General features: G+C 44.4%; 1 protein-coding gene across 49 annotated transcripts in view; it reads right to left on the bottom strand.

Annotated features, from left to right (window-relative positions):
• LIMCH1 (LIM and calponin homology domains 1) overlaps positions 1-17,115 on the bottom strand; it is a 211,351-nt gene that overhangs the window by 71,543 nt on the left and 122,693 nt on the right. For all 49 annotated transcript variants that reach the window (XM_083457894.1, XM_083457905.1, XM_083457941.1 and 46 more), the window contains 2 exons: positions 16,701-16,731; positions 9,053-9,163 (listed from right to left, as the gene is read on the bottom strand). In XM_083457894.1, coding sequence (XP_083314020.1) covers positions 9,053-9,163; positions 16,701-16,731 — 142 coding nt within the window. The remainder of the gene's footprint in view (positions 1-9,052; positions 9,164-16,700; positions 16,732-17,115) is intronic.

The following is a 17,115-nucleotide window of genomic DNA, read 5'->3' as shown; positions in this document are numbered from 1 at the left end:
TTGTATGCAAATAAGTGATTCTTGCATCCCTGCTTTTTGTATTTAGGTGCACTTCTAAAACTTTATTAGCCTAATAAGTAAGCTGCCCAGGGCTTTCACTGAAGGAACAGAGAAAACACCTATTCTCTTGACCTGTGCACCAACAGCCGATAGCTCAGACCAGCTTGTTCTGCCTTATCTACAGATACTGTATATATGTGTTTTGGAAATGAAAGGGTCTCATGTCTCATACTGTGGTCCTGTCCACCCCACAAAGAGTTTCTCCCAAATTTACATACTAAAGTGGAAATGATAATTATTAACATTACTATTATTAGCAGGGCACACGTGCAGCAAAGACTTGTATGCTGCAGGGTTCCTCTTGGGTATATAGGGCAAATACAAGGTACCCACTTACATGATATCTGCTGGATGGCACAAGTGAAACTCTTCCTTGTGGGAACTGTAAAGGTAAAGGGACCCCTGACCATTAGGTCCATTCGTGACCGACTGTGGGGTTGCGGCGCTCATCTCGCTTTATTGGCCGAGGGAGGCAGCGTACAGCTTCCGGGTCATGCGGTCAGCATGACTAAGCCGCTTCTGGCAAACCAGAGGAGCACACGGAAATGCCGTTTACCTTCCCGCCGGAGCGGTACCTATTTATTTACTTGAACTTTGATGTGCTTTTGAACTGCTAGGTGGGCAGGAGCAGGGACCGAGCAACAGGAACTCACCCCGTCGCGGGGATTCGAACCACCGACCTTCTGATCGGCAAGTCCTAGGTTCGGTGGTTTAACCCACAGCGCCACCCGCGTCCCTGAGGGAACTGCACGCTTACATAAAAGAAAGGAAAAGGACACACTAGAGCAGGATTTACCAAACTTGGGTCGCTAGCTGCTTTTGGACTACAATTCCCATCAGCCCTGACCACTGGTCCTGCTAGCCAGGGGTGATGGGAGTTGTAGTCCAAAAACAGCTGGAGGTCCAAGTCTGGAAAATCCTGCACTAGAGGGAGACCACTTAGGCCTTCCCCCCTATAGACCCCAAGAATAAAGCCTGTTCCTCGCTACATAGCTCAATCTCATTTATGGTCACACAGACACTGCATTTCTTCCAAAATTGGCCACAATTATTACAGCCGCATTGCAGATGAGGAGCAGGGCAGAGAGAGGCTACCAGCTTGTCTAAATACTACCAAGAAAGAGGTGAGCTTTAGTTCGGAAACTTCCCAGTTTGTACATCAGTCCCTTTGCTATTATGACACATTAGGCGACATCCTGGGATCAGGTCTATGAAATCCTATGTGAAACAAAACAAAACCCAGAACCATGAACAGCAGAGAGGAGGTAGCACAGAAACATACAAAGGGCTTTAAATATGAAGCAGGATCATTCAAAAACTCAAATGCCCTACAAACTTCTCAGGGAGAAAACTGAGTAATTGGGGTCACTGTTGAGTTGGCTGCCAAAAGTCCCTTAGCGTGCTGAAAGCCAAGGTCCCCTAAGGCCAAGCGTGGAGACAGCAAATAGCTGTAAGGTAAAATCACAGGGTTTAAGGAAGTTAAAATAATATGATCAGATGAAAACGCAGCGTTTCATGGTGTCTCTTTCTTCTGTTTAGTAATGAACGACAGAAGTTACTACCAAGAGCTAAAGAGGGTGTCCTTTCTCCCAGGTAAAAATGCTCCATGAAATAAATTAGATGCGTGTATCTGTTACTCATACTAGCCCAATTGCCTCTAAGTTACTAGGTATAGTGCTTTACAAACATTTAGCATTTTGAATTTTCCCGTTTACTTACTAACTGACTAACACAAGTTTGTGCATAAAGCAGGCTAATGAAAATGTGGGAGGGCTAGTCTGACTTCTGCAGGCTTTACTTGCAAGCCTGATGCTGTTAGGACTGGGCTTTGGACAGCAGACTGAAGCAAGTCAGGAGTTGTGGGACCAGCCAGGAGTCGAGAGCAAAAGAGTAAATCAGAGCAGGAGGACTACCCAGGAGGAAGGATCACAGAGCAAGCCAGGGACAAGGAATGATGCAGGAACAACTCTGAGCTCAGGAAGAGCTTGTGGCTCAGGCAAGGCTCAACCAGTGTTTGAAACTCCCATTGTTATAGGCGCATTTTGCGACGGGGAATTTCATTAGGGTGAGCAGTTTTGGAGCTCTGGGTGCAGTAGTGTGTCCAATATTTCAGATAAAAATGACAGAGTAGAAGGAAAGGAGGACCTTTTTCTTCTTTCAGCTACTCTCTGAAGACTGGAAAAGAGACCCTCTTAAGAATATTACAGGGGTGGGCAGGTAGCTCTTGTGAAAAATGAACATAATATTTTATCTGCAGCTCATTCATTTCCGGCGCTGTGGGTTAAACCACAGAGCCTAGGGCTTGCCGATCAGAAGGTCGGTGGTTCGAATCCCTGCCACAGGGTGAGCTCCTGTTGCTCGGTCCCTGCTCCTGCCAACCTAGCAGTTCAAAAGCACGTCAAAGTGCAAGTAGATAAATAGGTACCACTCTGACGGGAAGATAAACGGCATTTCTGTCTACTGCTCTGGTTTGCCAGAAGTGGCTTAGTCATGCTGGCCCCATGACCTGGAAGCTGTACGCCGGCTCCCTCAGCCAATAAAGGGAGATGAGTGCCGCAAACCCAGAGTCAGTCATGACTGGACCTAATGGTCAGGGGTCCCTTTACCTTTACCTTTATTCTTGTTATAAAAAAGCATTCCTAGTCATTCTGTTGTTGCGCCCCTAACCTATTATTATTATTGTTGTTGTTGTTATTTGTTGAAATTATATACTTCCCTATACCCAGGGGTCTCATAGAATAAAATCAAGATATAAAACCACAAAATACATAATAAAAATAAAAACAACAATCCAATAGCCCCCCCCCCCAAAAAAAAAACCTCACCTAGGTTTAAGGTGCCATTGAGCTCCTAGCTTTCATATCTCAGTTTCTAACACTGGGGTAAACACCAACTGGAAGCCCTCTTCTGCGCTTTCCTGTCTAGGAGGAGTCAATGGCTGGCCTGCAGGGACAGGATACTCATTGAAGTGATTACCTGCAGTTCAGTGGATCACCACACAGGGCAGCTGTCCACCAATCTCAACTTTCTGACCAATGCTCTCTTAATGATACGAAAACCCACATCTTCATCCCACAATGCACTCTGCCTACCCATTTGGACCTCAGGCCTCTCTTAGCATGCAGACTCCTTTTGATTTTCAGCTCAAAATACCAAGCCCAGGTAGCTGTTGTTGTTGTTGTTATTATTATTATTATTATTATTATTATTATTATTAATTATTATTTTACAGTCATACCTTGGGTTGAAGTAGCTTCAGATTAAGTATTTTCAGGTTGCGCTCTGTGGCGACCCGGAAGTAATGGAGCGCATTACTTCCAGGTTTCACCGCTCACACATGCACAGACGCTCAAAATAATGTTACGTGTGTGCGCGGAAGCCACAAAACGCAACCCGCGCAGACGTGCAGACGCGTGTTACGTTCTACTCAGGATGCGAACGGGGCTCCGGAATGGAACCTGTTCGCATCCAAAGGTACCACTGTATTTTTAAAATAAATTAAATTTTATTTGTTTTCTTTTCTTCTTTCCATAAGGAATAATGATTCCACAATCAACATCAAAAATACGTGTGTGTGTGTGTGTGTGTGTGTGTGTGTGTCCATTCCCCATGTATTTATTTATCCTTTCATCACTATCTCTAATGAGATTCTTAAAATCTCACGACTTCCCTCCATTCCCACTTCTGGTTTCTTATATACACCAAATTCTGCATTTCCATATCCCCTATTAACCCATTATTATATCCAAAATTACCCAAGTTTCTGGTAATTGCAAGCGTTTAGTCCAAACCTGCTAATGTTTCAACTTGTTTACAATGTTTTTGCACATATACAATAAATGTTTCCCCCTCTTTTTTTAACTTCTCACTATCGTAGTCTCTGAGCTTTGCTGTCAGTTTTGCCATCTCTGCATAGTCCATAAGTTTAATTTGGCAAATAATTTTATTGTTTACACCTCGCCCATCTGGCTGGGTTTCCCCAGCCACTCTGGGCAACTTACAGCATATCTAAAAATATAGCATGTTGTGAAGGAAATGGACTGTTCTATGTTATAAAAATATAAATCTGGGTTTGCTGACGCAGTGGATCACACTTAGACTGTCTGGATATGGGAATTAAATGCCAAAACCTCAAGCGCCTTGCTTTGATAGCCAGATTAAGGTGGATCTCAGTGTCATAAGGAGGAAAAACAGAAGGGAGAGATGCAACTCTAAAGTAAATTTCATTAAAATGTTACTGTGAAGGACTGTTCAATTTTCAGGGAGAGTAGATGGGGCTTAACGCTGTTTATTTGTTCTTTTGCTCCAAGAGGGAGGAATGCTTTGGCATGCAAGTAACTTTTATTGCATTTAATTCTTTCCCCCAAGATGAACTATCATTTTTTAAATATGTTAATAAACTTTGTTTCATAATAATTTTGTGGTCTCTCTTAATTTACCACCCCATGTCAAGAGCCAAGGCCTGTGCTACTCTTGAGCTATTGTCAAAGAGATACAGAGGACATTTTTCGCCTTGTGGCAGTAGAAAATCTAAAGATAAGGGTGGGAGACCAAAGGGGTACACTTTGTTCAGCCGGGAACTTTGCCCATACAGCAGAGTTGACATATATGTGCAACTCTTTTAACCTTCCTCTTCTAGGCATTGCTCTCCTTTCCTCTCTGGGTGTGCACAACTCTGCCAGGAAAAGAAAACACCACAATTTGGGTGCCTTGAGTAAAATAAATCCTCGTGCTGCCAAAATGAAACTACAGTAGAACTTTGGTTCTCAAACTTGATCCGTTTCAGGAGTCTGTCTGACTCCCCAAACCAGTGCTTTTTTCCCTAAAAAAAATGTTTAAGGGAACTCTCATTTTCCTAAAGGTAAAGGTACCCCTGCCCGTACGGGCCAGTCGTGACCAACTCTAGGGTTGCGCGCTCATCTCGCTCTAGAGGCCGGGAGCCGGCGCCGTCCAAAGACACTTCCGGGTCACATGGCCAGCGTGACGAAGCTGCAACTGGCAAGCCAGCACCAGTGCCGCACACGGAAACGCCGTTTACCTTCCCGCTATAAAGCGGTACCTATTTATCTACTTGCACTTAAGGGTGCTTTCAAACTGCTAGGTGGGCAGGAGCTGGGACCGAACGACGGGAGCTCACCCCGCCGCGGGGATTCGAACCACCGACCTTACAATCAGCAAGTCCTAGGCACTGAGGTTTTACCCACAGCGCCACCCGCGTCCCGCTCTCATTTTCCTACTCATACTGAAATACTCCTCCTCAATGAGGCCAAACTTAGATTCGCAAAATGTTTAGGGGTATGCATCCCCCTGCATCCCCCCAGAAAAAAAGCACTGCCCAAACCGGAACACGGGTGGCACTGTGGGTTAAACCACAGAGCCTAGGACTTGCCAATCAGAAGGTCAGCGGTTCGAATCCCCATGAAGGGGTGAGCTCCCGTTGCTTGGTCCCTGCTCCTGCCAACCTAGCAGTTCAAAAACACGTCAAAGTGCAAGTAGATAAATAGGAGCCGCTCCAGCGGGAAGGTAAACGGCATTTCCGTGCGCTGCTCTGGTTCGCCAGAAGCGGCTTAGTCATGCTGGCCACATGACCCAGAAGCTGTACACCGGCTCCCTCAGCCTATAGAGTGAGATGAGCGCCGCAACCCCAGAGTCGGTCACGACTGGACCTAATGGTCAGGGGTCCCTTTACCTTTAAACCGGAACACTTACTTGCGGCGTTCGGGAGCCAAAACATATGAGTATCAAGGCGTTCAACAACCAAGGTGCAACTGTATGAGCAAGTGACAATCTGCTTTTCCTTTAATAGTAACCCAAATATCTCAACTGATGTGGGCTGTCTCACACCCTGCGTAACAGCAGAGCTGGCCACCCACTTAGAGACATCACGGCATATACAAATGTAATCATCCACACTGCATGCAAAACACATTAAAATTGTTTTGTATTCCTACAAGATGGCTGTTCAGCGCATAACGTTATATATGCATGCCATGCGTTCTGAAAAGAGAACCAGACCTCCAGACCCCAAAGTCAATCCTACTTAAACACCCTCTTTGTCGTCCGTCCCCCCCTTGGCACCCTCCCCAACCAATCTGACATCTTTCCCAAATTCCCCCAAAGCTCTACATACCAATAGAATAAGTTTAATCCTTTGGCAGATTGCCAGTTTTTGAGGGGCGGGGGCGGGGAGGGAGGGAGATAATATGTCTCCCTATCGTGGAAAACGCTTGACAGCAAGGTAAATGAAAATCAGATGAGCTAGACAGTGACACAGGCCAGTTTTCATTCATAAAACATTTCAAGATACAAATGACAGAACAAATTAAAGAATGAATCAACTGTAAAAAAAAAAAATAATAATTATATATTTTCTGTCCTTCTGTTAACTTGAAGAGTAGCTTTGTTTTGTCTGTAAGGAAAATGGGGACAGATGCATAAAACAAGAGCCGCCACACCTCCATATTTTCTATGCCATTAGGGCAGATTCATGTTTGAGAGTGGCTAAGAGCTGAGAAGTACGGTAACCCTCAGCCATTATCTACGAAAGTTGCCTTTTGGCTTAGTAATACTGCCCTGCCTTGCAAGGCTGTTGTAAGGACCACCAAGATAACGGGTGCAAACCGCTTTCAACACTTGAAAATGCGCTGCTGGAATACAAAGTATTATTTAGCATAGCGATTAACATGGAAACAACTAAGCAGCCTCTCTGTGTGTGTATCCTATTATTATCGCCTCATTCAAAACATGTGGTGCAATTCCATTGCTTACATCTGCATTATGACATCTTTAAAAACAGATAATCTGAAGCATGGCATTCCGTAACAAAACAGTTATCACAGCCATCTGGAAAAAATCAAATTCACAGACATGCAATAAAAGCAGTCATAATAGCTACACAGAAGATCTCTTTCCTCCACAATTTCACATATTACAAACATATTGGAGGATGAAAATTTTTTATTTTTTTGAACCATCTGCATCACAACTTTTATTATCAAGCTAACCTGGTTGTTGGAAGGAGAGATATGCTTCAATATTTCTGTACATTCCGATATTTATTTGTTAAGCTGTTTGTTGGAATTTTGTTACCATCCCTTCTTCGCTACAAGGTACCAATGAAAGAGCCGGATAAATTGAGCATTTACCACGACTGTCTACTTTGTATGGTTTTAGGTTTTTTTAAAAAATGTGTTTGCTATTTTTTTGTACACTTAACTGTTTCAATTATCTTTTAGTGTACAGTGGGCCCACCAATTTACTTACAGGAGTGTTAACCTCAGGAGCACACAATAACAAGATCACACTAGTTTTCCAAAACATGAGGAGGGAAGCTGTTTATTAAAGAATGTGTTTATTTTTACTGTCCCTCTAAAACTACATAGGAAGAAGAACTCTTTAAAAAGCCAAGAAAAATAGGGAGGAAATGAACAGAAAGGAAGCTGTTCTGACGGGACGGAAGATTGGGATAGTTTAAGGAGGCCTCGGGAGCCACATAAAATTTGGGGTTTCCCCTGCATAAGCAGCAAGCTGCCCACCGGTGACTTAGTATTAGCAGCATCACTCTAAATCAGCATCCAGTCCCTCTGCTAGAAAACCTCAGTCAGCTAGCTAGAGATAAGAATGAAAAAACAATATGAGCATTAAAGTTGGCAAAAGAATATGGACAGAAATTGCAGCAGGTGTACTAGTAGGGTAGGAGGGCGGGGGGAAATGCCAAGATATTTCACATCTGGCAACCAAAGAGCCTTTTTGGTTTTAGACAGTACGTGGGTAGATTGGACCAAAAAGCCAGGGATACAAATTTTCACGGCCCTCTACAGCTACAGTCAGTGGCGTAGCGTGGGGGGTGCAGGGGGGGCCGGGCGCACCGGGTGCAACATTGGGGGGGGGGCGCGCTCGCAGCTCTCTGCCCCTACCTGGCTCACTCACTCTCTCTCACTGCAGTGCTGGCTGCGCGAATCCGAGCCGAGCCGTCGGGTCGCCGCCCACTGTCGAGGGGGGGGGGTGTGCCAGGAGTGCGGTGCGGTGTGGAGAGAGAGCGAGGGACTATCTGGGGGAGGGACAGTGCAGCGGGGGGGGCGCAAATTACTTGCCTTGCCCCGGGTTAGGGGGCGCAAATTACTTGCCTTGCCCCGGGTGCTGACAACCCACGCTACGCCACTGGCTACAGTGGCTCATTTACCAGAAGTAATGCATTTTAGTGTTAACTCTGGGAGTGTATACAGTCGTACCTTGCTTTTCGAACGCCGCAAACCCGGAAGTGACTGTTCCGGTTTGCGAACTATTTTTGGAAGCTGAACATCCAACAGGGCAGAAGCTTCCTGCAGCCAATCAGAAGCTGTGCTTTGGTTTCTGAATGTTTTGGAAGTCGAACGGACTTCCGGAACGGATTCCGTTCGACTTCCAATGTACGACTGTACTTGATTGTGACCAAACTAAGCCTCCTATGTATATTTTGCTCTACGAGGCTTAGTTTGGACAAAGTCAAGTATACACTTCCAGAGTAAACACTAAATGTATTACTGTATTTTTTGCTCTATAAGACTCACTTTTTCCCTCCTAAAAAGTAAGGGGAAATGTGTGTGCGTCTTATGGAGCGAATGCAGGCTGCGCAGCTATCCCAGAAGCCAGAACAGCAAGAGGGATTGCTGCTTTCACTGCACAGCGATCCCTCTTGCTGTTCTGGCTTCTGAGATTCAGAATATTTTTTTTCTTGTTTTCCTCCTCCAAAAACTAGGTGCGTCTTGTAGTCTGGTGCGTCTTATAGAGCGAAAAATACGGTACTTCTGGTAAATGAGCCAGGGTAGCCGCTAGAGGGCCATAAAAAATTGTGTCTTAGGCTTTTTCAACTCATCTTACCATGTACTATCTGAAACCAAATTGGCTGCCTGATGTGTGTGCTTTTCCCAGTTCTCCTACCCCACTATACTGTACTTTTACTAATGAGGAAGCCATTGTTCCACTAGTAGAAAAAAACCCCAACAGCAAATACCTTTCTCAGCTGCGTTAGCAATCCTTCAAACTCCCTCAGGTTGAGCGTTGCTCCACTGAAACCAGTGCTGCTGTTTGCTGTTTTCCCCAGCCAATAGATGGTGACTAAAACCTGAAGAATGAAATGAACATTAATTGTGGGGGTGATCTATCCAAACCACTCTATCAGTTGAATACAGCAACCTTGTCCAGCTCTCCAGCAGCCTTTTAAAATCTCATCAAATCATTTGTCAGCTGCTGTTTTCAAAGGCTCTCTTACAAAAGAACATGGACACGGAGACTTTGAAGCACATGAAATCACATCAGCACTGCTGATATTTCTAATGTATGTGAAGTAGCAATGGCAGACCTCCCTATTAAACCTTGTCCAACAATATCTGGGGAGCCAAATAAAGGAAAACTCAAGCACCGGCACCACTTCAAGGGACAAGGCTTCAGTGCTTAATGAAACTGCTTTAATATTGGTTTATGTCGTTCTATGTTCCCAACACAGAGGTCAAAATCACAAAGATACTGACTGCCTGATGCCAAGTGTTTATTACAAGTTCTGCAAGTTTCACTAATATACCATTTTAATGGTTGTTGAGGTGGCTTAGCATTTTTTATTTCTCCACCATAAGGAATAATCAGATTGAAACTAACTCCAAAGCAACAGTCTGCTTCTCTTGAAGCTTTTCCTTTTACATGTACAGAGTTTCAAACATCAATAATATTATTTGCTTCTTAAAATTGTACCCTGCCTTTCCAGACAAGTGCCTAGGGCAACTAATGGGAAACCAAACAAATGCTATTAAAATATCACCATCGTCTTTAGTATTTATAGAATACTTTCCAGCAAGCTGAAGGTTGGAAGATTCAGAACAGACAAAAGAAAGTACGTATCTCTTCACAGAGTACCAGTACTTAAACTATGGACTTCACTCCCATAAGATGTAGAGACGGCCAGCAATTTCGACAGCTTCAAAAGGGGATTAGACAAATAAAATTTGTAGAGGATAAGGCTATCAATGGCTGCTAGCCACAATGACAAAGTTCCACCTTCCTTGTCAGAGGCAGCACATCTATGAATACCAATAGGTACAGTTGCACTCAGTTACTGCTTGTGGTCTTCCCCACAAGGATGCTGGACTGGACTGAACTTTAGTTTGATCCAAAAGGATCAAGCAATGCACTCTACGTTTCAAGGTGACCCGGAAACTACAACTAATCCAGAGTGCGGCAGCTAGACTGGTGACTGGGAGCGGCCACCAAGACCACATAACACCTGTCTTGAAAAACCTACATTGGCTCCCAGTACATTTCCAAGCACAATTCAAAGTGTTGGTGCTGACCTTTAAAACCCTAAACGGCCTCGGCCCAGTGTACCTGAAGGAATGTCTCTACCCCCATCATTCTGCCCAGACGCTGAGGTCCAGCGCCAAGGACCTTCTGGCAGTTCCCTCACTGTGAGAAGCAAAGCTACAGGGAGCCAGGCAGAGGGCCTTCTTGGTAGCGGCGCCTGCCCTGTGGAATGCCCTTCCATCAGATGTCAAAGAGATAAACAACTACCTGACATTTAGAAGACATCTGAAGGCAGCCCTGTTCAGGGAAGTTTTTAACTTGTGACATTTTGATGTATTTTTAATCTTTGTTGGAAGCCACCCAGAGTGGCTGGGGAGACCCAGCCAGATGGGCGGGGTACAAATAAATTATTATTATTATTATTATTATTATTATTATTATTATTATTATTATTATTATTATTTCTTATATTCTTCACCTAATGTAGAAGCCAGGCAAGCATCTCCAGGAAGAGCACTCAATAATTAGGGTACTGCTATCAAAGGGGTCTTTTCCTTGACTCCCCATCACACATTACTGGGCCTTGTTTCCAACAAAGATTTTAGGGTCTAAGCAGGTGTATATGGAAAAAGTATACCGACCCCAAGGCATTTTAGAGCTTTGGAGGTTGATATGAGCTCTTTCAACTGAATCTAGATTTCTCTACTCATATTTCATTCTCTCTTAACCCCCACACTAGCTGTATTTGATAGCATAGCTCTCAGCACATTCTCCCGCCAGCTTTAAGCATGCTTCAGGTTAACCAGGATTCCACCTCAGCCAGAATATGCCAACCAGCTGCAAACCATAGTTAAGATGGTCAGTGTTAACCATGGTTAGGAATGACAGAGAAGGTTGAGAGAATTCACACTCAAAAGGGATGTAGCTAAGGAGGGAGTGCACAATCTTGCCGTCTGGTCCAGATCAGTTGATGAAAATCAGGAAATCTACAGTGGTTGTATGTCAGAACCATTATGTCTGAATTCCACCCTCCACCCGTCAATTGCATATATTCTTCATCGTCTTAAGAGGAAAATTAAAACCACAAGACGGGATTTCCACATGCAGGATATATACGTGTGTGTGTGTGTGTGTGTGTGTAGAAAAACTCCCAATTAGTCCTGGGACAATAAAGGAAAAGAATTCAGTGAAAAGTAACTTAACAAGAATGTTAGTTTAGATGAACCATAATCAGGGAGATGTATTAATTTTGTGAGACTCTCTTTTTTAAAAAAATGCAGTCATTAATGTAATTGTCTGTTGTATTTATTAAATAAAGTGGTTTTCCTGTTTATTTAGTAACTCCAGGTGCAGTGCTTGGGATCAGTCTAGATAAGCATCAGATAATTGACAGGAAACTTCCACTCACAGAAACAAATTCTCTGGAGACTGTGGGCTGGGGTGCACATCTATATATAATGGTGTGAACTGAAAATGTTCCACTATTACACTGCTTAGGAAGCCAAAGTTTTCATAATTCATTTCCTGATAACATATTTTTATTAGGTAGGAGTTAGCTTGGAGTGTTGATGTTTTTCTTGCATTCAGACATACTGAACCATATGTTGACCACTTTTATATGTGTCTACTCAGAAGTAAGCTCCATGGACTCCACTGGGACTGCAGCATAGCACTGTAGCCTGAGTTATCACACTTTGCTTTAACTACAGTCAAAATTAAGAGCCAACTGTGTGACGTTCATATTTATCACCTGAATTCCCTATAGTGCATTTTTAAAAAACCCAATGGCCTGGTTTGCACATCACAAGCAAACCATGGTTCACTTGTGAACGTAAGAGATCTAGCCAGCAGAACTAACAAACTACAATTCCTGGCTTAGTATTATATCCAAAATGGGGGTCATTGTTTGTTTCACTCAAACAAGGCCAACTAGTAGGCCAGGAACAAGCCTTGGCTTAATACCATGGTTTCTTTGGAGTCAGACAAACCACAATACCTGGGTTTGGATATAATGCTAAGCCATGGATCATGGTTTGTCGTTCCCAGTGACTAGAGCAGGGGTTGGCAAACTACAGTCCCTGGGACAGATCAGGCCCACCTGGGTCCTAAATCCGGCCCACGCCACAAAGCCGGAACCTGCCGCGAAGCTGAGACTCCTGGCAATGGCGACAGGAGGAAGAGTCCGAGCAACGGCGGCTCTGCCACTCAAACACCGTGCTTGGTTTACCTTAGCGCGGTGCGGGGACGTCTCTGCCAATCAAATACAGTGCCTGGTTTACCTCAGCAGCGTTTGATTGGCAGAGACGTCCCCACCTGCGCCGCACTGAGGTAAACCAGGTGCAGCATTTGATTGACAGAGCCCCCGCCACTCAACCTCTTCCTCCTGTTGCCACCACCGCCCTGGTGCTCCTATGGGCCAGAGAGTAGAGTGGACGACCACAGTGGTACCTTGGGTTAAGTACTTAATTCGTTCCGGAGGTCCGTTCTTAATCTGAAACTGTTCTTAACCTGAAGCACCACTTTCGCTAATGGGGCCTCCCACTGCCGCCGCGCTGCCAGAGCACGATTTCTGTTCTCATCCTGAATCAAAGTTCTTAACCCGAGGTAATATTTCTGGGTTAGCAGAGTTTGTAACCTGAAGCGTATGTAACCCAAGGTACCACTGTACTTAACCCGAGGTACTACTGTATGTTGGCCCCTTCCGTATGATCCATCAAGCTTGTCGTGAGGTGAGGCTGTGCTCTGGAGTCTACTTCTGTAGGAAGTTAAACCTGCAATCCATTATGATTGTTGTTGTTGTTGTTGTTTTAACATTTCAAAACTCAACTTTCTTCCTCCTCTTTCTGCGGTTCCTTAAATTTATTTCCTGCATATTCCAAATTAACTTGTCATTCATTTATTCATCTACTTTAACTATATACTCTTATAAAACTGCAGGTTACTACAATATTCCTGCCAATATTCTTATCTGTTTACATTTTGTTTGCAAATATTCAATAAACCGTTTCCATTCTTTTATAAAAAGTTTGTTATCTTGATTTCTTACTTTTACAGCAACTTTTGCCATTTCTGCATATTCCATAAGTTTTTGTATCTATTCTTCTTTCGTCGGGACCTTTACAGCTGCAATCCTAAGCACTTTCACTAGGATGTACCGTATTTTTCGCCCTATAGGACGCACTTTTTCCCCTCCAAAAATGAAGGGGAACTCTGTGTGCGTCCTATGGGGCGAATACAGGCTTTCGCTGAAGCTTGGAGAGCGAGAGGGGTCGGTGCGGATAGCAGCCTGCCCTGAAGCAGAGCGCCCGGCGCGCCGGGCAGATATCCGCAGCCTGGGGAGCCCTTTGGGAGTTCCCGCAGGGCTCCCTAAGCTGTGGATAGCAGTCTGCTGTCCGGCGGCGGGCGCCCTGAAGCAGTGCGCCCCTTGCGCCGGGCAGATATCCGCAGCCTGGGAAGCCGTGCGGGAGTTCCCGCAGGGCTCCCTAGGCTGCGGATAGCAACTTGCTGCACGGAGCGCCGGGCGCGCTGAAGCAGAGCGCCCCGCGCTTCGGGCAGACATCGGCCAGCCCCACAATCTCGGGGGACAGCGGGGAGGCGCAGCGCCGCCATCCCGCTGTTCCTCGACCTGGTTTGGAGGCTGGCGCTGGGGAGAAGCGCGCTTCTCCCCAGCGCCAGCCCCACAAGCTCGGGGGACAGCGGGGAGGCGGAGCGCCGCCATACCGCTGTTCCCCGACCTGGTTTGTTTTCCCCGACCTGGCTTTTCCCCCCTTTATTTCTCCCCAAAAAAACTAGGTGCGTCCTATGGGACGAAAAATACGGTAAGTCCCAGTGGGATTTAATGCAGAATCCTAAATATATTCACTGCCGTTTACATGGAAGCAAGCCTCAATGGGTTGATTCAAGTAAGCATGAAGTTGTAGTTTACACAAGCCAATCATATGTTTGTTTACTGATTCACTGGTCCCGATTTCAGTGGAGATCACTTCCAAGTAAACATACAAAGAGCTGCACTGCATGGCTATAACCATATAATAGTTAAGACACGTGTTTTAGACTCTCTTTGACTAATAGGTGTTCCAGAAAATCAGGGCTGTGACACAGATGTAAGAAGACCAGACCTCCCACACTATGGTTGCTTTTACATACAGAAAATTGGATCAGGTGCTCCAAACACAGAACTCCATCAATGCCTAGTTTGGCCTACCACGGGAGTAGAATCATTGAAACATAAAATTGTAGAGTTGAAAGGGACCACAAGAGTCATCTGGCAATGCTGCAATCTTTTGTCAAATGTGGGGCTAAGTCGCATTTAATTCAGTGAAATGTTTGTGCAAATAAGCATGCCTAGGATCAGGTCCAATGTCAAAATATTCAGAACGGGGCTTTACTTTATTAAACAACGAACTAGCAACATTTTTAAAGGTAAAATATAATGTCATTAAATGGGACGTGGGTGGTGCTGTGGGTTAAACCACAGAGCCTAGCACTTGCTGATCAGAAGGTCGGCGGTTCGAATCCCCGCGACGGGGTGAGCTCCCGTTGCTCAGTCCCTGCTCCTGCCAACCTAGCAGTTCGAAAGCACGTCAAAGTGCAAGTAGATAAATAGGTACCGCTCTGTAGGGAAGGTAAATGGTGTTTCTGTGTGCTGCTCTGGTTCACCAGAAGTGGCTTAGTCATACTGGCCACATGACCTGGAAGCTGTATGCCGGCTCCCTCAGCCAATAAAGTGAGATGAGCGCCTCAACCCCAGAGTCGGCCACGACTGGACCTAATGGTCAGGGGTCCCTTTACATTTATAATGTTATTATCTAATTAAAACAATAAAGCAGCAACACTGGAAACATAATTATGGAGTTTCCTGCCCAAAGGCAACAGCTTGGTGACATCATTTCAAAATATTAGAACCATAGAATAGAATCATAGAGTTGGAAGAGACCACAAGGGCCATCGAGTCCAACCCCCTGCCAAGCAGGAAACACCATCAGAGCACTCCTGACATATTGTTGTCAAGCCTCTGCTTAAAGACCTCCAAAGAAGGAGATTCCACCACACTCCTTGGCAGTAAATTCCACTGTCGAACAGCTCTTACTGTCAGGAAGTTCTTCCTAATGTTTAGGTGGAATCTTCTTTCTTGTAGTTTGGATCCATTGCTCCGTGTCCGCTTCCCTGGAGCAGCAGAAAACAACCTTTCTCCCTCCTCCATGTGACATCCTTTTATATATTTGAACATTTTTATTTTAAAAAAATTATTTAAAAAATCTCACCAAGCTTTCAAAGGAGTAAATAATGTCTGCTGCTATTACTAGGCTTGGATTTAGGTTTATATTGAAAATGGAAATGTTTTAATCACAGGTTCTTATTTGGTAGACCTGACTGAGAATCTCTTTTGGCTGGGAAGGGTAGTTAGATGTATGTATTTTATTTATGCACATCTATCTTTATGAATGTCTCTTTGAAAAGCAATACACCTGCCAATGGATGGCTTTTAGTAAATCTTGTTTACAGCAGCTTCAGAATGCAACTGTTCCAAAAAGGCTCATGCACTGTTGGAGGAAAAACAATTACAATAGTGATGACAGGAAAGGCAGGATAAAATGACAGTGGACTTTTTACCTATGGCTGTGATTATGGGCCCGAAAAAATATTACAGAAAGTTCTTGGCATTTTCCTGGAGTCTCCAAGGATGTCAGCCAAACGCAACTTGAATTCTCTGTAGTTTACAATTGACAGTATGAAAACCAGAAGTTTTGTCTGGCTTTAGATAGTTTATCTAACTCTGTGACCAACTGAATTTAAAGTTTCCTTCCTCACTGTACAATCCCCAAACTGTTCCTGCTGTCACTGGTTTCAATCAACAAGGCGACTGACTAGAAAAAGGCTGCTTTGAAACTACAATCCCTGAAGGACAACACAGAAACAAAGGGAGGTTTGCTGTTGTGATGGGGGGGGGGGGAATGACAGTCCTGCAAAATTTCTATAGCACTACAGTATTTAGATTTAAACATCAAAGCTTTTTCTTGAAGTGTCAGACACATCTCTATTAACCTAACAAGTTAGCCTTTGCAACAAAAGCAGAAAGGAAACCAAACACAGTTTTTTGTTTGTTTTTTTTTTAAAAAATATGGTTTAAACAAAAGCAGAAAACCTTGTTGGTGTCTAAGGGAGTTAAGCTATTTCCTAACTGAAGCGGGAGCAAAGATAGCTTTCCACAGCAGCACCACAGATCATGAATTTGCAGCAAGACAAAGTGCATGCCAACACACAAAAGCTCTTTTCAGCTACACAACCACATCTGCGTTTCAAGCTCAGTCTGTGGCAACAAAACCATCCATAGCTGGGAGAGGGGGAAACATGCAACAAGTACTTACATTTTTCAGCTTTCTGCTACAGTCAAGATTCCTGGATGTGCAGGCACAACAAGAAAGGAGAGAGAAATATCAGAAACGAGAAACTCTTTCCAAGAGCTTGTATTATGCAGTCGGTCACATGTTCCCCCTAACAAAAGCCTGCAGGATGTGTCTGCTGGTTAGAAACACATGAAGGGAAGATAGAGAGCAATCATTCATTTGGTTTATAGCATGAAAACATGCTCCCAGTGTTACCAGAGTCAACAAAGCTACAAAATAATGCAGGTTAGCAGCCCTTCCTCAATGGAACTAAACCAGTGCAAACACACACACACACACACACAGGCAAATTGTGCCCAGTATCTTGCTCAATTGATTAACTTTTGTTTGTGTTTACTTGTTTATAAGGTTGACAAATCAGGTGGACGGTGAGAGA

This window comes from Podarcis tiliguerta (assembly GCF_965153285.1).
Source record: "Podarcis tiliguerta genome assembly, chromosome: 9".
Classification (NCBI taxonomy): domain Eukaryota; kingdom Metazoa; phylum Chordata; class Lepidosauria; order Squamata; family Lacertidae; genus Podarcis; species Podarcis tiliguerta.
The sequence above is the reverse complement of the archived record's forward strand: the minus strand, read 5'-3'. Positions and strand labels throughout refer to the sequence as shown.